Here is a 19,646-nt window from a genome sequence, read left to right as displayed (position 1 = left end):
TCTCTCTCGCCTTCTCTTTCCATCTATCAATCTCTCACCCTCTCTCTCTCACCCTCTCTCTCTCGCCTTCTCTTTCCATCTATCTCTCTCTCACCCTCTCTCTCTCTCTCTCTCTCTCTCGTCTTCTCTTTCCATCTATCTCTTTCTCACCCCCTCTCTCTGTCTCCCTCTCCCTCTCTTTCACCCCCCCCCCCCCTCTCTCTCTTTGCAGGTCCAGGATGGCAGTGGCTGTGCATGTAGCTGGTCGACAGGCTGTCCTGTCTCTGCTGCTGCTTCTGTGTGCTGGCCTAGGTGAGTGCTCTTATCTGTGCTCATCCTTCAGTCTGACATGCACACTGGTTTCAGCCCTCAGTTTCTGGGAAGCTGGTGGACAACACATCAACATGAAGTGCTGCTGGAAATCCCAGGCACATTTTCAGAAAATAGAAGCCGAAAATTTCGCCCAGGCTAACAAGTTTCGGATCAGTAGTAATGTTGATTAGTAATACTTGTTTATTGTGTAGTTTGAATGTTGTAACTGAGAAACATGTTGTGGATGTTTGCAGACAGGCTCTGTGGGACTGTACTGGAACTGTTCCAAACCCATTGATGGTACTTTAGTTGACCGTCTGTTCAATTACACTGCGTCAAATTGTACTGTGCTGGAGCAACGAAGACAGCATGACTCTGTGTTGGAAGTCTATCTAAGCATGTGGTTAAAACCTATGATGTTAGAGGAACCACAAACTGACTGTGTCCCAATAGGCTTAGATACAGATGTAGGATCTTCATTTTACCCAGTTTGCTACAGCAGAAAAATAATCATTCAGCAAAAGGAAATGTGAATTATTATGTGGATTATTTTTTGTAGGGGTTGATGCATTTTTTTGATACATCAAGTCTGACATTAAAGTGGAAATTACAAACTTTAGAAGCCCTTTAGAACCTCTAATACATTACAGGTTTGCATTCCCTGCCATGCAGGAAAATTCTCAGCAACAAAAAAGTGATCAAGTTAAGACCCTACATCTGTAGTTACCATTCTTTCCTCGTTTCGTCTCCTTCATGGTCTACATTATTTGAAAGAACTTAATGGGATTTTGGCTCAAAAGCAGATACTGTAATGTACTTGAGTGTGAGAGAGAGTGTCTCTAAGTGTGTGTGTTTAGATATGTATATGTGTGTGCGTGCGTGCTTGTGTGTCTGGTGCACACGTGCATGTACGTGTGTGTTATGGCTCTCTGTTGCTCAGATGGACGAAGGGTCTCAGAGGCCACTCACAGGTTACGGTATATCACTCTCCCCACACACCACACACACCACTACCTGGACACTATCCTCCAGCTGTTGTTGCCATGGATATCCCAGCTAATAGATGGATGGCTGGGGGATGGAAAGGCATGCATTTGCTGGGAGAGAATGCCTCGAGGTCTTTGACTCTGCTGGGCTATGATGTGTGTGATTGTATATCTATCACTTATTGACATGAAGCTGAGGAACCATCTGATTTGACTAGCCCGGCACAAGTGAAGACTGTTACGAACCGGCTCAGAGTTCGCAACAAAAGGGAGACAACGTGGAGACAAGGAGTATCAAAAATATATATTTATTAGATTCCACAACTAGCACAACCAAAAACAAGGTGTCTGCATGGAGAGAGTCTCCCCAATGACTGTGGAAGAGGTGCCTTTATCCTGGGACACACCCGAGCCCATGTGTTTCCCATCTAGCTGACGACCCTTCCAACTCCGCCCACCAGCATCCTAATAAGGAACAAGAGCAAAGAGAGAAATACAGCAGACAGAGTGGGAGGGTCGTCACACACCCCCCCATAAAACCGGGGACCAACAAGGGCCCCCGGAACAACGTACCAGCCTCTGCGTCCCAAATTGACACAGGCCTCTGCGTCCCAAATTGACACAGGCCTCTGCGTCCCAAATTGACACAGGCCTCTGCGTCCCAAATTGACACAGGCCTCTGCGTCCCAAATTGACACAGGCAAACTAACAAACCAAGCACCTCAGTTTAACATACCTCCACGTTTTCTCCCAAACACAAGTTCAAGATCCCGGATGAGCCCCCACTTGTTACGAACCGGCTCAGAGTTCGCAACAAAAGGGAGACAACGTGGAGACAAGGAGTATCAAAAATATATATTTATTAGATTCCACAACTAGCACAACCAAAAACAAGGTGTCTGCATGGAGAGAGTCTCCCCAATGACTGTGGAAGAGGTGCCTTTATCCTGGGACACACCCGAGCCCAGGTGTTTCCCATCTAGCTGACGACCCTTCCAACTCCGCCCACCAGCATCCTAATAAGGAACAAGTGCAAAGAGAGAAATACAGCAGACAGAGTAGGAGGGTCGTCACAAGACGGCTATGCAGTAGCAGAACAGACACAACTGAATAACATGCTTCTCTCTCATATCACTGTCAGGGCTCCTGTATGTCAGAGCTACACTGCATGAAACTTGTCAACCATTAGTAATAGGCAGGGACAAGAATGAGACAAATTAAATGAACAATACATCCTTGAAGGACACTTCGTAGGCCTAATACTGGCAAGTTCTATACATGGTTTGCCACTCTGACAAGCATACAATAGGAGAGCGGCTTCTGTTGATGACAGTAAAAGTCCTCCATGTCATCTCCACCCTTGTTTCCATTTTTAGAAGTCTCCCTCCTTTCTTTTCTGCTGTCAATTCCATATGTTTTTCCATTCACAGTCATCTGTCTTCATCTGTTTGTCTCTCTCTCTCTCTCTCTCTCTCTCTCTCTCTCTCTCTCTCTCTCTCTCTCTCTCTCTCTCTCTCTCTCTCTCTCTCTCTCCACGTACCAAACAGTGTTTGTGATTCCTTCTGGTTTGGGGATAAAGCGGTATGATTTTTAGAATACTGACATGGGGATTCTCTCTAGGGGGTTCCACTTGTGAAAACGTTCCAATCTAAATGGAGATGGGAAATATCTACTGGGTTAGCCTTGTAGTTGGCCTTTACTGGTATTCCCATTTCCATGGTTACCCTGAGGCTGTATCTCACGGCATCTGGAGTGAGAGAACTACTTTGTGCGGAAAACACCGTCCCGACACTTTTACAGCCAATCAAATCCTAGAGAGGGGAGAGGGAGTGAGGGAGAGAAAAAGAGAGGAAAGGGGGACAGAGAGGTTAGTGGTTAGAGAGGGGAGAGAATGAAAGAGGGGGAAAAAACCAGAGGGATGTGGGGACAGAAAAAGAGAGAGAGAGGAGAAAGAGAGAGGGAAAGCAGGTGTATGAATGCAGATATGAATGTGATGAAATAAGCATACTGAAATTGGAATCAATTATCCGTCTATCCAGCCAAGTGTCAAGTGTGTGTGTGCCCGTGTGTGTGCGTGCGTGCCGTGTGCGTCTGCAAGTGTGTGTGTGTGTGTGTGTGTGTGTGTGTGTGTGTGTGTGTGTGTGTGTGTGTGTGTGTGTGTGTGTGTGAGACTCTACACAGCGCTGTTGTGTCACCTCTGCTGGAATGGAGTTGGGTTCCGGAATGTTCTGAGTGTTCCGCTGGTAATGAATCCCAGAGGTCTGGTTCAGTATCAGATGGCTCCCTGGAATCTCAGCTCCTCTCATTCCTCTTCTGCTCTCTCAATAGGTAATTGGCTTGGCTCTAATAGACCAAACTGACGGAACATGTCGCTGTCACACTAACCTTTACTCCTGTCTGTCTTAGCTTACTTCAGGATCTTACATAGAAATAGAATTACCATTCAAGTCAATGATGGGTAGATCGGCCGCCACATTGAGTGAACGCATAGGAGTACATTTGATCTCTTCTTCCCTTTTTCCCTCATGACCCTGTCTCTCTTCTTCCTCTCCATAGGCGTGAGCGAGGCAGCCTCCATAGTGAACATGCACAGAGTCATCCACCCTACCGTACAAGAGCCACTGGCCGGGTTCGCTCACCTCCCCTGTGTCTTCACCCACGAGCCCAGTGAGCCCAGCCCCTCCAGCCAGCCTCCCCATATCCAGTGGACCCGAACCTGGGTACCACGTGGAGGAAAGGGGGGTCCCCTGGAGCAGATGGTACTCTCAGCCAAAGGTAAAGAAAGTAACAATAGTCTTAAATTAAAGCTAATGAATCAATGATAGTGTTTCAACCAACATGGTCGTAGACTGTTTCAACCAGCAGGATGTTAATTTCAATCAACACTTAAACATGCCACATTTGGATTTGTGTAATACACTATCAAATAAACAGGTCATTCATTATGACCAAATTATGTAGAGTATACACTTTCATAGACAAAATCATATTTTGTAACTCTTTGCCAAAGGTGACGTGGTGAAGGTGAATAAGGCTTTCGCTGGGCGGGTCAGGTTGCTTGGATACGCTGCCAACAACCTAAATGCTACCATGGAGATCTCAGGCCTCCGTAGCAACGACACAGGCACCTACCACTGCCAGGTTGTCATGGGAGACAACTATGAGCGAGACGTATTGCCCCTTGTGGTCATGGGTGAGGAGTTTACACTGTAACTGACTGTATGCTGTTGTAATTTAAGTTGAGACCTTTTTTTCTCTCCGATTTAATACAGTATATCTTTGTTTGCAACAATTACAAGAAGTATCATCTTTGAATGATTTAATTAGTGTGTTTTGTGAATCACTTCTCATTTTTACAGTTGTGGAGTAGAGTTCATCAATAGTGAAAAGCTTACTTATTATATTTCTGAAAGCTAGACAAATCCATACGGTGGATAACCAAGCTCTTTGTCCCTTCAAATGATCATTAATGGCATCTTAGAAACCTCAGTGTGAAAATGTGACCTTTTACTTAAAGACCATTGGTCCTTCCCATTGATTGTTGGGACAAAGCCTCCTTTATCTTATTCAACACTAATTGCATTGATTCATCATATCAATATCACAATTACTTTCTCCAGTCTTACTTTTCTCTGCTTCTGTTTGTGTTTTCATTATGGATTCATATTAACAGACTAATAGTCCATAACACTGTAATTAATATTAAGTGCATGGATTGAATACCAATGACGAGTACTCTGTGACTGCTCTTCCATGAAATGCAGCTAAAAGAACAGAGGTTTTCCAATTGATCTGTTCAGAATGGGAACAGTGAACCTATTTGGTTGCCAACCAGTGCATCTGTATAATCTGTCAAAGTAGGGCTATATCACGGACATCCGATATTCTACTGCAGATGCAGAGGAGGGAACAAAAGTTAGAAAAAACATCTTCTACATTCCCATGTTAATATTAGCATAATCATTTAGTGTCTTACAATGCCACACGGAGAGTAACATTTCATTGGGTGACCTTCATCAGTGAATGAACATCCTAATGATCTAATTGGTTGTACAAGCTCCCATCTGTTTGTCTGAGACAAATACACACTTGGCATCACAACCCAAACCTGTGTGTGGCTGTGTCGTACGCTGCTCAAATTGAGTGCTTGTTTTTTTTTGTGAATATGTGTGCTGCATGTGTGTGTCCTTGCGGTGTTGATCAAGAAAGAGGAAAGTACAAGAGAGGGGGGGAGAGAGAGAGAGAGAGAGAGTTTGAGAGAGAGGGAGAGGGAGAGAGAATGTGTCTGTCAGTCACCTCACCTCCGTGTCTCTCCTCTCAGGTGTGGTGTTCCACTACCGGTCTCCTAGCGACCGTTACGCCCTCTCATTCGATGACGCCCAGTGGGCCTGTCAGGAGAACTCCGCCCTCATCGCCACGCCGACCCAGCTGTGGGCAGTGTTCTACAATGGCTATGCCAACTGTGCTGCCGGATGGCTCTCCGACCAGACTGTCCGGTGAGGGCACACACACACACACACACACACACACACACACACACACACACACACACACACACACACACACACACACACACACACACACACACACACACACACACACAGAGCTGGCCCAGTCACCCCTGTCACATCCAAACACTCCCTTACAATACAACAATACAAACAGACATACTGTTTCGAGGACAGCCATAGTTTGATATTTTGAACATCTGGTGCAAACACAGAGCCTAGTTTTCTGACTCTGATCCTATTAATATTATCTCCACAGCTATCCTATCCAGTCACCAGAGCGTGGTTGCTATGGACAACAGGAGTACTCGGCTGGTGTGAGGAATTATGGGAAGAGAGACCCTAATGAGCTGTTTGATGTCTACTGTTTCGCCAGGGAATTGGACGGTAAGACAGACACACACGCACGCATGGTTGTACGCACGCATACACATGTCCACAGGCACACACACACACAGAAACATCTCACTTCCACTCCTGAGTTACTTTAATAAAATGTCCTTGTGAATTTGTAGGCTTGTGAAAGGACAATAAAGATATCTGAGTCAGAACCTCCTCTCTCTCGATCCCTCTCTTTCTCTCTCCTTCTCTCTCTCTCCCTCCCCCCTCACCTCTCTCTATCCAGGTGAGGTATTCCACTCATGGGTCCCAGGGCGTCTGACTCTGTCCTCTGCCTCAGAACGCTGCATCTCCCTGGGGGGACAGTTGGCCACGGTGGGGCAGCTCTACCTGGCCTGGAAGGCTGGGCTGGACAGCTGTGCTCCAGGCTGGCTCTCTGACGGCAGTGTCCGCTACCCTATCACCCAGCCCAGGCAGGGCTGTGGAGGGGACCAGCCAGGGGTCTGGACCGTCGTACCCAACACCAATGAAACCACAACCAGCAGCAGATGTGGCAATGCTCCGGACGCCACGCCGCTCTATGATGCCTATTGCTACAGAGGTGAGAATGAAGTCCAGATCTGGAGTCCAAGAGATCAAACATCCAAGACCTTTCCCCCATTCACTGATTAAAGTATTGTTAGAGGTGTAGCTACTGTATGACTTAACCATCTCTACTGAATCGCCATGTCATTGAAATTGATGGTTTGTGAAGTAAGCATGACGATGCTGTTGCCCACCATGACATGCGTTGCCAAGGACGTAACCATAGCAACACTGGTTAAGGCAACCTAATAATTCCATGAGGAATCTTTGGAAAATAATTTGATTCATGAGACCACCGCTGTTGCAAACTACTATAGCATAGCTGGTCCCTTTGTCAGAATTATTCCTAATTTATGCAAAGAGTTATGGGATATTAGAATCCTCTTGTCTTAACCTTTGTTATACTGGAACTGCTGGATAGACTTCTAGGCAGTGGAAGAGAGCTTAAGAGAGAGGAGGAGAGAGATGATTCATTAGACAGGAATTTATTGCACATACTGACCATGAACCCTCGGTCATTGTTCATTCATTGGGTTGTAACATCTCCTACACATGCATGCTCCTCAATTCCTTATGGTTTCATCAGGGAACGTAAAGAAGCCAGGTCCCATCTCTAAGATCTACGCGTCTCTGTGGAAGCCCTGGAGCTACCTGACCGGCTCCAGCGACACAGACACTCCAGGAACAGACAGCCTTTCCCTGGCTACTGAGACCACCGGCAGCCCCCCGACCACAGGTGGGTGTGGAGATGAATGGATAGATGTAGAGTAATGGGTTTTCAACATGGTTGAATGGCAAGAAGGTTTTATTAATAATCCTCCCTTCTCTCCCATCTTCACAGGGAGCCGTAACCTTTCACCTTCTGATGACCTCACACCTTCGAACTGGTCAGGATTGGTTGATCTGGAGGAAGAGGCCCGCTCTTGTAAGAAACTTTAACCACATCTAAATTATATTCTGTTGCACATATAGCGCATTACTTTTGACCAAAGCACCTGGTTTTGGATGATTATTGTTACTGTAATTCAATGTGTTGATCTTCTCAGCTTCAGACCCCTGGTCCTCAGAGTCCTCTGAGGGGTATGTCACCCTGCAGCTGAGCCCAGGAGAGAGCTCTCTAGCCTGGGGAGACCTGGGAGACATGGACCCTAACTCTGGAGTTTTCCTCAGACCTCCAGCCACCCCCAGCCACGGTCCAAGTTCTACCACACAGAAAGAGGAGTTATCACCCTCTACCTCAGCCCCCACTGACAGAAAGGTTGCTACATTTTTACAATATCGGTTGATTACATGTACTGTGTCATCAGGGTACTTTGGCATACAGGCACTTTGTCGCTCAAGTATTGTTTATTGTATTACAGTAAATTCATTGTATTGGCTGTATTGTGGTCTCTGTCTAAAGGTGATGGCCAAGATAGTGAAGTCCATGTGGAAGCCGTGGAACTACCTGGCAGGGGTGACAGAAGGTACCACAGGAACAGGCAGTCCGGAGGTGGAGAGAAAGGGAACTACGGAGGGGACTCTGACTGAGAGCAGGACTGTGCCCACCGGTTCTCCTGGCTCTCCTGCTCCAGGTTAGTGCAGACTTTTTGCTTTATTTTGGTTGTGATACTGAGACAAACAGCTGGAGAGAAAGAAAAGAGAGAAAGCGAGAGAGAGAAAGAAAGAGAGACTGTGTTTGTGAGTGTGTGCTTGCATGTTAGTCTGGGTCAGAAACTGTCTTTCTGCCCTTTTCAGTAGTCTAAGCTTCATTAATACAGATATGTTCTCTGGCCCCATTCAACCCAAAGGCATACATGTTTAACAGAGAAGGGAACCTTAGGCATTATTGTCTGCATTATTTAAGCCTTTTCTTGTAATGAAGGGTTTTCTGGGATGGTAAAACTATAAAAGAAATAGCAGCACAATAGAAGACAAAGGCTTAGAGGTATTGGTTTTGTATCTCAGGGAGAACAGTGAATACACAATATGCTCTCCGCTATGCTCTGGCAGGATCGCTCTCGTTCTTCTTACAGCTCCTGCCTCTTCCCTCTTCTCATTCCTTTCTCCTTCCTATCTCTCCCACTGCCTCCTCTAACTTCCTCTCTTTCTTCCCCCTGCAGGTTCACTCTCATGGTGTCATAGGTGGTGGGATAGCTTAGGGCTGGGGGAACTAGATGATATACCACCCACTGGTGAGCCCTCGTCCTCCCCAGCTCTGCTCACTTCTACCCCAGCCTCAGAGAGCCAGTCCTCTGTCTCCTCCTCCACCCCTGGAGGATGGGAGGCTGTCCCAGACACCACTCAGCCCAAAGGGGGGACGTTGGTACGTGTGGCCCCATCAGAAGTTGAGATCTCGCCCCAGCCGGATTATAGGAGAAAGGGAGATGCTATCACTATTCCCACTAGAGCAGATGGCCTGGCCAGTGTTGGGAGAGAGAGAGGGATAGTGAAAGAGGAGGGGAGTGCTGAGGAGGCCTCCGAAGACGCGAGAGGGGAGATCCAGTTCACCCGTCTCCCCGTTGGAACCAGCAAACCCATAATCAGAGTCCCTCCATCCAACGAGAGAACCACAAGGAAGGAGCAGTCAGGAGCCCGTTGCACCACAACTCAACCCCCAGTCAGCAGCTCCACAGCTGGGTCAGACAGCAGAGACTCTTCCCCTCCATCCAGACAGGGTACTGGAGTTCTAGCCCCTCCACCATCAGCCTCAGTCATCCAAGGAAGCTCCAGTGAGGCCTCATCGTCCCTCTCCTCGGTCTTAGTGGAGAGATCTGGAGAGCAGGGAGGTGAGGGTCCAGAAAGTGGGCCCTTGGCGCTGCCCTCCGGACCCCCAGTGGAAGAAGATACAGCCTGGTCTCACGCACTGGGCTCCGGGTTGCCTAGCAACCTGGACGAGGAGGGTGGCAGGCGTGCGGGATTCAACCGAAGCAACAGAACTCTGGGCTCAGCTGGTAAGTTCTGTCTGTCTGTAGACCATGGCACTTACAACACCAAGGGTTGTGGATTTGATTCTTGTTGGGGCCACCCATACAACAAATCAATGTGTTGTGTCTAGACTATCATTAAATGTGAAGACTTATTTATATCAAATCAGTTCTCTAGGTTTAATTATTACGTGATTAAACAAATCATGTAAACATTATTTAACTAGGAAGTCGGGGCACCACGGAAAATGTTTTCTGAATATAACTCTACAGATATTTTCATATCTGATCAATTAGTCTTCTATTAATTATTTGTTACCTCATCAGTTCTCATTACTGAACATCGCAAACCCTTGGATATCTGCACCAACCCTAGTTACCATAATGAATCAGCAATATACAAATTGGCTTAATTATTTATTTACTAACTAACTAATCACCGAAATACATAACAGTAGATATTGGTTACTAACAATAATAGAAAAGTCCCTAGTGGGCTAAGCCGATATGACAAAGGAAAGGGGTGGGGACTGAGAGAGCGGGAAAGACAAAATGGATTCACTACACAGTGGATAATTATGTTCATTGAAATGCTAATCCTTCGCACATGAACGGCCGCTCATTCGAGAATAATTGCAATGTATATATGTCTGCTTGAATGTCGTTGTTGTCTTACATTTACATTTACGTCAATTAGCAGACGCTCTTATCCAGAGCGACTTACAAATTGGTGCATTCACCTTATGATATGCAGTGGAACAACCACTTTACAATAGTACATCTATATCTTTTTTTTGGAGGGGGGTTAGAAGGATTACTTTATCCTATCCCAGGTATTCCTTAAAGAGGTGAGGTTTCAGGTGTCTCCGTAAGGTGGTGATTGACTCCGCTGTCCTGGCGTCGTGAGGGAGCTTGTTCCACCATTGGGGTGCCAGAGCAGCGAACAGTTTTGACTGGGCTGAGCGGGAACTGTGCTTCCGCAGAGGTAGGGAGGCAAGCAGGCCAGAGGTGGATGAACGCAGTGCCCTTCTTTGGGTGTAGGGACTGATCAGAGCCTGAAGGTACGGAGGTGCCGTTCCCCTCACAGCTCCGTAGGCAAGCACCATGGTCTTGTAGCAGATGCGAGCTTCAACTGGAAGCCAGTGGAGTGTGCAGAGGAGCGGGGTGACGTGAGAGAACTTGGGAAGGTTGAACACCAGACGGGTTGCGGCGTTCTGGATGAGTTATAGGGGTTTAATGGCACAGGCAGGGAGCCCCGCCAGCAGCGAGTTGCAGTAATCCAGATGGGAGATGACAAGTGCCTGGATTAGGACCTGCGCCGCTTCCTGTGTAAGGCAGGGTCGTACTCTGCGAATGTTGTAGAGCATGAACCTACAGGATCGGGTCACCACCTTGAATCCTCAATCATCCTGTAGAGTTCATCAGAGTCTCTGCTTAACTTTCCCAGAAGTCACAATGTCTTTCATGGTTGTCGGTGGTTATAATGAATACTTCAGAGTACCATTCGGAAATGTTCTCAAAGAATAGATGCTTCGGCGGTTGTCGGTATTCTCGTTCTAGACTTACGTAATTTCTAGCTGCAGACTAGTAATTATACGTCTAAGATTTGCTCTTATTCTGTAGTGATCGATAGTCTCAGAGTTTAACCATTTCCAGCCGTGTAGGCAAAACTACAGCTGTATGGTCTCCGATGGCCTATAGAATTGTAACCATTCCAACGTGGGAACTCCGTCCTGGCGTTCTGACTTAATTTACACTGCTCAAAAAAATAAAGGGAACACTTAAACAACACAATGTAACTCCAAGTCAATCACACTTCTGTGAAATCAAACTGTCCACTTAGGAAGCAACACTGATTGACAATAAATTTCACATGCTGTTGGGCAAATGGAATAGACAACAGATGGAAATTATAGGCAATTAGCAAGACACCCCCAATAAAGGAGTGGTTCTGCAGGTGGTGACCACAGACCACTTCTCAGTTCCTATGCTTCCTGGCTGATGTTTTGGTCAGTTTTGAATGCTGGCGGTGCTTTCACTCTAGTAGTAGCATGAGACGGAGTCTACAACCCACACAAGTGGCTCAGGTAGTGCAGCTCATCCAGGACGGCACATCAATGCGAGCTGTGGCAAGAAGGTTTGCTGTGTCTGTCAGCGTAGTGTCCAGAGCATGGAGGCGCTACCAGGAGACAGGCCAGTACATCAGGAGACGTGGAGGAGGCCGTAGGAAGGCAACAACCCAGCAGCAGGACCGCTACCTCCGCCTTTGTGCAAGGAGGAGCAGGAGGAGCACTGCCAGAGCCCTGCAAATTGACCTCCAGCAGGCCACAATGTGCATTTGTCTGCTCAAACGGTCAGAAACAGACTCCATGAGGGTGGTATGAGGGCCCGACGTCCACAGGTGGGGGTTGTGCTTACAGCCCAACACCGTGCAGGACGTTTAGCATTTGCCAGAGAACACCAAGATTGGCAAATTCGCCACTGGCGCCCTGTGCTCTTCACAGATGAAAGCAGGTTCACACTGAGCACACGTGACAGACGTGACAGAGTCTGGAGATACCGTGGAGAACGTTCTGCTGCCTGCAACATCCTCCAGCATGACCGGTTTGGCGGTGGGTCAGTCATGGTGTGGGGTGGCATTTCTTTGGGGGGCCGCACAGCCCTCCATGTGCTCGCCAGAGGTAGCCTGACTGCCATTAGGTACCGAGATGAGATCCTCAGACCCCTTGTGAGACCATATGCTGGTGCGGTTGGCCCTGGGTTCCTCCTAATGCAAGACTATGCTAGACCTCATGTGGCTGGAGTGTGTCAGCAGTTCCTGCAAGAGGAAGGCATTGATACTATGGACTGGCCCGCCCGTTCCCCAGACCTGAATCCAATTGAGCACTTCTGGGACATCATGTCTCGCTCCATCCACCAACGCCACGTTGCACCACAGACTGTCCAGGAGTTGGCGGATGCTTTAGTCCAGGTCTGGGAGGAGATCCCTCAGGAGACCATCCGCCACCTCATCAGGAGCATGCCCAGGCATTGTAGGGAGGTCATACAGGCACGTGGAGGCCACACACACTACTGAGCCTCATTTTGACTTGTTTTAAGGACATTACATCAAAGTTGGATCAGCCTGTAGTGTGGTTTTCCACTTTCATTTTGAGTGTGACGCCAAATCCAGACCTCCATGGGTTGATAAATTGGATTTCCATTTATTATTTTTGTGACTGTCCCTTAAGTGTCCACGGACCATTCCCACATTCTCAAAGTAGAAATATTGTTTCATTCTCCCATTTTGGGGAATAGGAGTTTTGAACTAAGAGAAGGCCTTTGTTCTGGTATGCCAGGGCTGCCCAACCCTCTTCCTGGAGATCTACTGTCCTGTAGGTTTTCAGTCCAACCCTAATTTAGCACATCTGATTCAGCTAGTTAAGGTCTTGTTGAGCAGAACATTTGTGGAATCAGGCGTGTTAAATTAGGGTTTAACTGAAAACCCACAGGACGGTAGATATCCAGGAAGAGGGTTGGGCAGCCCTGTGGTAGACTCTCTCCCTCAATACTGCATGGCAGTTTCTACCAGGTATTTATGACCTGTCGTAAAGTCATAAAACTTGTGGTGGGTAGAGTGAGAGAGAGGGGGGGAGCCACGATATACACCCTCAAAGGGCCACATCGTGACATATGCATGCACAACAGTAAGTCGCTTTGGATAAAAGCGTCTGCTACATAGCATATTATTATTACTCATATAATTATTACTATTATTATTTTACATTTTTTATCATCAAAATTCCACACAAAGCTGAACAAAACACCAACATATTTTCCCATTTCTGTCCATCATGGCCTCAGTCAGGTTGATCTCTGTACAATCCTCACGGCTGTTTCTTCGCTGCTGTTATTCAATCTGTTTTTTCAATTCAGAGATAATACATTGCGTTTCCACCTACAATACACCTCGTACCAGACCCATCCTATATGTACTCCAACTAGGGACTAGGAAGGTAGTGATGCCTCCATAGATACAGCCCTGATTAAGTTCACAGGCAGGTTTGTGTTTTGTAAATCTAGCACCTGCTTTAGTGTCTCTCTCTCCAGAGCTATTTCTCACCTGATAATGAATGAGGCTTGTAGCTGGATATAACCTCTCCCTTAGGCATTCTTGCACTACACATTTCTGTGGTGATTTATTTTGCTCTCTTGCAACGGTTCATGTTGTCAACAGTGCTAGAAATCAATGATTTATACAGTACCAGTCAAAAGTTTGGACACACCTACTCATTCAAGGGTTTTTCTTTATTTGTACTATTTTCTACATTGTAGAATAATAGTGAAGACAACACAACTATGAAATAGCACATATGGAATCATGTAGTAACCAAAAAAGTGTTAAACAAATGGAAATATATTTTTTATTTGAGATTCTTCAAAGTAGCCACCCTTTGCCTTGATGACAGCTTTGCACGCTCTTGTCATTCTCTCAACTAGCTTCATGGGGTAGTCACCTGGAATGCAAATCAATTAACAGGTGTGTCTTGTTTAAAAGTTAATTTGTGGAATTTCTTTCTTAATGCATTTGAGCCAATCAGTTGTGTTGTGACAAGGTAGGGGTGGTATGCAGAATATAGACCTATTTGGTAAAATACTAAGTCCATGTTATGGCAAGAATACCTCAAGTAAGCAAAGATAAGTGACAGTTGCTTTAATTAAGACATGAAGGTCAGTCAATCTGGAAAATTTCAAGAACTTTGAACGTTTCTTCAAGTGCATTCGCAAAAACCATCAATCACTATGATGAAACTGATTCTCATGAAGACCTCCACAGGAAAGGAAGACCCAGAGTTACCTCTGCTGCAGAGGATAAATTCATTAGAGTTAACTGCATCTCAGATTGCAGCTTCACAGAGTTCAAGTAACAGACACATCTCAACATCAACTGTTCAGAGGAGACTGCATGAATCAGGCCTTCATGGTTGAATTGCTACAAAGAAACCACTACTAAAGGACACCAATAAGAATAAGAAACTTGCTTTGACCAAGAAACACGAGCAATGAACATTAGACCGGTAGAACTGTGTTCTTTGGCCTGATGAGTCCAAATTTGAGATTTTTGGTTCCAACTGCCATGTCTTTGTGAGACGCAGAGTAGGTGAATGGATGATCTCCGCATGTGTGGTTCCCACCGTGAAGCATGGAGGAGGAGGTGTGATGGTGTTGGGGTGCTTTGCTGGTGACACTGTTGGTGATTTATTTAGAATTCAAGGCACACTTAACCAGCATGGCTACCACAGCATTGTGCAGCGATAGACCATCCCATCTGGTTTGCACTTAGTGGGACTACAATTTGTTTTTCAACAGACAATGACCCAAAACACACCTCCAGGTTGTGTAAGGGCTATTTGACCAAGAAGGAGAGTGAGGCAGTGCTGCATCAGATGACCTGGCCTCCACAATCACTCGACCTCAACCCAATTGAGATGGGTTGGGATGAGTTGGACCGCAGAGTGAAGGAAAAGCAGTCAACAAGTGCTCAGCATATGTGGGAACTCCCAAGACTGTTGGAAAAGCATTCCAGGTGAAGCTGGTTGAAAGAATGCAAAGATTGTGCAAAGCTGTCATCAAGACAAAGGGAGTCTACTTTGAAGAATGTAAAATATAAATCTATTTTGATTTGTTTAACACTTTTTTGCTTACTACATGATTCCATATGTGTTATTTCATAGTTTTGATGTCTTCACTATTATTCTACAATGTAGAAAATAGTAAAAATAAAGAAAACCCTTGAATGAATAGGTGTGTCCAAACTCTTGACTGGTACTGTATATACACTGGATGACTGATAGTGGGTGCTGTGTTGAAGCCACCGTGTCTCCATCTTGGCACTCTCCCACCGTTGTAAAAAAATATATTTTGGAAGCTATAGCATATGCATTTATTCATGTCTACATTTTTTTTTATACCACATTTATTCTATTATAGACACCTTAATGCATACTGTTAAATTATATAATGTGAGCTAAACAGAAAGAAAAAAATGAAGATAGCATTTTTTGAGATTACTAATGTTACTGTCCCCACTACAACAACACAAATACTTAAATACATGTAATTTTGTCCTTGAAACATTACATTTAAATACTGTATAATTCCATTGATTCCTATAGAGGACTGCTCCTACTGGGGAGTGCCAATATGGCCGACTGGCGGCTTCAAAGCCTCTCAATGGCCATTACATAGCATTTGCGATCTAGGGTTTATAAACATCATTGGTAGATATGCTGTGTATTCCTCAGAGGCTGAGATGTGATGAGTAAATGTAACCAAAGACTATGGGTTATAACAGTGCATAGTATTGACAGGGACTTCAGAGAATGTTATGTGGTATTGTTCATTGAGTTGATAGCCTCAGGAGGCTAGGAAAGCATTGGGCCACTTTACTGACCTGTATTAACTCCTTATTTCCATCCCATACAGTACATTAGCAGCCCCATTACACAAACAGAAAAAATCTATTGAGGAGCTCATTGGATACTGGGTCTCTCGCTCTCTCTCTGTCTCTCTCTCTCTCTGTGTGTTCTGTCTGAGTAGAGAGGTGGCTAATGTTTGTTTTTGCTGACTGGATCAGAGTGGACCTCATCAGGCTGTGTAATCAATAAGGGGCTGCAGGAGAGGCCGCTCATGTTTTATATACAAGCCTCAAGGGCCCTTCTCTCTCTCTATCCCAAACTCTATCCCAAACTCTATCACATCCTCTATCTCTTTCTCACACCTTCACACATTCTCTCTTTCTCTCCTTCTCTCTCTCAACCTATTCCCCTCTCGCTCACTCAACCTTTCACCTCTCTTTCTAGCTCTCTCTTTTTCTCCTACTCTCTCTCAGGCTTTCACCGCTCTCTTTCCTTTGCTCTTCATTTCTCTATCCCTCTCCCTTCTCTCACTGTGGCTAGGAATGAGCAAGAGTTGCATAAAGAGCTGTAGGCCAAAACAAGCTGCTTCTCTGAGTCGGTTGGTCTGTTTGTCTATTGGTGTGCTGGTGTTTTGGTGCATATGTCTTGGTGTCAGGCGCAAGGTGAAGGCATAGTCTGTCAGCTCATTCTCTGCCCTGTTGATTTCTCTGCTCCACTCACTTTAATGAACAACCAGCCACTGTAGGCTAATCTGTGTTATACGCACACACACACACACACACACACACAAATCACACACACACACAAATCACACACACACACACTAAAGTATTTTCTTGGTCCTCTGGCTATTATAAAGGCTCCAAACAGTGATGTTTGTGATGGCTAGTCTTGACCTTGACTGTTAGAACAATATACTAGTGGCACGGTAGCAGCAACACATCGCTAGCCTTAGCACCTGACCTCAGCACGAAATTGACCTTAGAAGGATAAACGCAGTGGGTCAATCGCTATGAAATGCGAAAATACATCTATAATCCAAAGCGTACAGTAGCACAGGGAAAGGGAAAAGAGGATACCTAGTTTGTTGTTCAACTGAATGGATTCAACTGAAATGTGTCTTCTACTTTTAACCCAACCAGAGGCAGAACGACAGCTGGACAGAAGTGATAGCAATGACTATGTTCATAGATCAAATACACATTCATATCATGGATTTACTTTACTCAGTTCCTATGGCAAACTGCGGTGGTGTTTTATTTTGCTCCTGTTGGATGTTTCGTTTATCTGTCTCATATTGTTGGCCTAAACGAATAGCCAGCATGATGATTATTGTGAGGATGTCTTTAAGAGACGTCTGCTATGTAGAAGATGGAATCAGGCTGCAGGCTAACATAGCCTGGGTCAAAGCTGGGCGATATGGACAAGGATGCTGTAGCTATTAATTGTCCCATTTAAACTTATTTTCATTCAAACTTCACATTTCTCTAGTAAAGGCTACTTATCATAATGAACGATTTCAGAAAAATGCCCACGATAAGTGGTCGGTGTAGTCGGTGTCAATAATTTTCGATTTATTGTCCCAGCTCTAGCCTAGGTATTGATTTTTACCCTCTGTGTGATGGGTAAACACACACACACACACACACACGATTGTGCTGTCTACAACCTCTACCGTTCGTTCCAATATATCATGATTATGTTGTATCATAATTCATATCAGCAGTTTAAAAGTGATGAGCTATTTAGCGTCAGACATAATGAGACAAGATGGAAATTAGCATAAATGTAATGCAAATTCAAACCACTTTGATTATACACACACACACGCGCGCGCACACACACACACAATGTAAGGAAGAACACACACACACATACACGCATAGATCCACACACTCCTAGGTGTCAGAGGGCGGGAACAGAACATTCTTAGCGGGTGAGTCGGTACCTTCAAAGACCTCAAGCTTCCTTAACGAGCCGCTTAGGGGACAACCAGGCGTCATGGCGACCGTTGATATGGAAATGATTAATTATCCTGTGAACAATGATTGGATGAATTATAGGGGGGCCTGAGAGATCAGTAGGTGGTCTGTTCCGTTCTCTATTCTTCATACCACATCTGGTACCATACCATTTCTTTGCCAATAATCACTTTCTATATGGTAACCATGACAACAGAGACAAGGAGAAAGGTGATGGGTGATTGAAGTTTGGGTCTAGGCATAGTGTCTTTCAGAAGAAACAGGAAAATAGATCTTTATGTAGAAGCATTGGTTATAGTTATGGTGATGCCCACACTACCAGCATTACTCCAGAATGGTTGTGTATACAGATCATGACTGTTCACTACCACCCTCAACTCCCATCACTACTCTATCCACAATTCACTGTGTGACTGTCCTTCCTGGTGCCAGTGGTGTTTTAACCCAGTAACAGCAGACTCGGCAGAGCACTGTGGTTAGGTTGCACTTCCCTGCCTATCCAGCATAGCAGAGGTCAATGGATTTGGCAGAGAGCAAGGGAGAGAGCTGCATGAACTGCATGGCTCAGTAATTTTACATAGAGGTGTGTGTGTGTGTGTGTACTGTGAAGGCTATGGGCCGATATACTGTACAGATTAGAGAAAGAGAAACAAATCTATATGGAGTGAGAGAGAGAAAGGGGTGGATCAGAAGTGTATATGCTCTTGGCAACGTTTAGTTGCTACTAGATGCATCAGAAGTGTATGTGCTCTTGGCAACGTTTAGTTGCTACTAGATGCATCAGAAGTGTATGTGCTCTTGGCAACGTTTAGTTGCTACTAGATGCATCAGAAGTGTATGTGCTCTTGGCAACGTTTAGTTGCTACTAGATGCATCAGAAGTGTATGTGCTCTTGGCAACGTTTAGTTGCTACTAGATGCATCAGAAGTGTATGTGCTCTTGGCAACGTTTAGTTGCTACTAGATGCATCAGAAGTGTATGTGCTCTTGGCAACGTTTAGTTGCTACTAGATGCATCAGAAGTGTATGTGCTCTTGGCAACGTTTAGTTGCTACTAGATGCATCAGAAGTGTATGTGCTCTTGGCAACGTTTAGTTGCTACTAGATGCATCAGAAGTGTATGTGCTCTTGGCAACGTTTAGTTACTACTAGATGCATCAGAAGTGTATGTGCTCTTGGCAACGTTTATTTGCTACTAGATGCATCAGAAGTGTATATGCTCTTGGCAACGTTTAGTTGCTACTAGATGCATCAGAAGTGTATGTGCTCTTGGCAACATTTAGTTGCTACTAGATGCATCAGAAGTGTATGTGCTCTTGGCAACGTTTAGTTGCTACTAGATGCATGTATTTGCTCTTGAGGATGGTTATTGTGAAAAAGAGTGCTGCCCTCCAGTCTAAGGATATCTCAATACCTTATATCTGACAACAGCATGGTAAAAACATAGATCTAAATGCACACTGTATGACCCGCAACCATACTGCCTTAGGAAATTGCTGTACCTCGTCTGGTTGTGCTTAGATAGCTAAACCAGGTGTCTTGCTTATCACTGAAATTAGAATAGGAAAGCTGCCATGGTCATTTCAGCTGCACTGCCCTTCCTCTCTTTCAAGAAGATATCCAGGAGATATATATGCTAAGTTCTCCTGTGC

General features: G+C 45.3%; 1 protein-coding gene across 1 annotated transcript in view; it reads left to right on the top strand.

Annotated features, from left to right (window-relative positions):
- The window catches only part of LOC115169365 (neurocan core protein-like), a 70,297-nt gene that overhangs the window by 19,019 nt on the left and 31,632 nt on the right, over positions 1–19,646 (top strand). Inside the window, exons 2-12 of the mRNA XM_029724917.1 lie at positions 212–291; positions 3,834–4,052; positions 4,288–4,470; positions 5,599–5,773; positions 6,045–6,172; positions 6,411–6,725; positions 7,296–7,445; positions 7,551–7,634; positions 7,756–7,967; positions 8,112–8,283; positions 8,812–9,642. Coding sequence (XP_029580777.1) covers positions 219–291; positions 3,834–4,052; positions 4,288–4,470; positions 5,599–5,773; positions 6,045–6,172; positions 6,411–6,725; positions 7,296–7,445; positions 7,551–7,634; positions 7,756–7,967; positions 8,112–8,283; positions 8,812–9,642 — 2,542 coding nt within the window. The 5' untranslated portion in view covers positions 212–218. The remainder of the gene's footprint in view (positions 1–211; positions 292–3,833; positions 4,053–4,287; positions 4,471–5,598; positions 5,774–6,044; positions 6,173–6,410; positions 6,726–7,295; positions 7,446–7,550; positions 7,635–7,755; positions 7,968–8,111; positions 8,284–8,811; positions 9,643–19,646) is intronic.

Source organism: Salmo trutta, chromosome 31, assembly GCF_901001165.1.
Source record: "Salmo trutta chromosome 31, fSalTru1.1, whole genome shotgun sequence".
NCBI classification, from domain to species: domain Eukaryota; kingdom Metazoa; phylum Chordata; class Actinopteri; order Salmoniformes; family Salmonidae; genus Salmo; species Salmo trutta.
The sequence above is the reverse complement of the archived record's forward strand: the minus strand, read 5'-3'. Positions and strand labels throughout refer to the sequence as shown.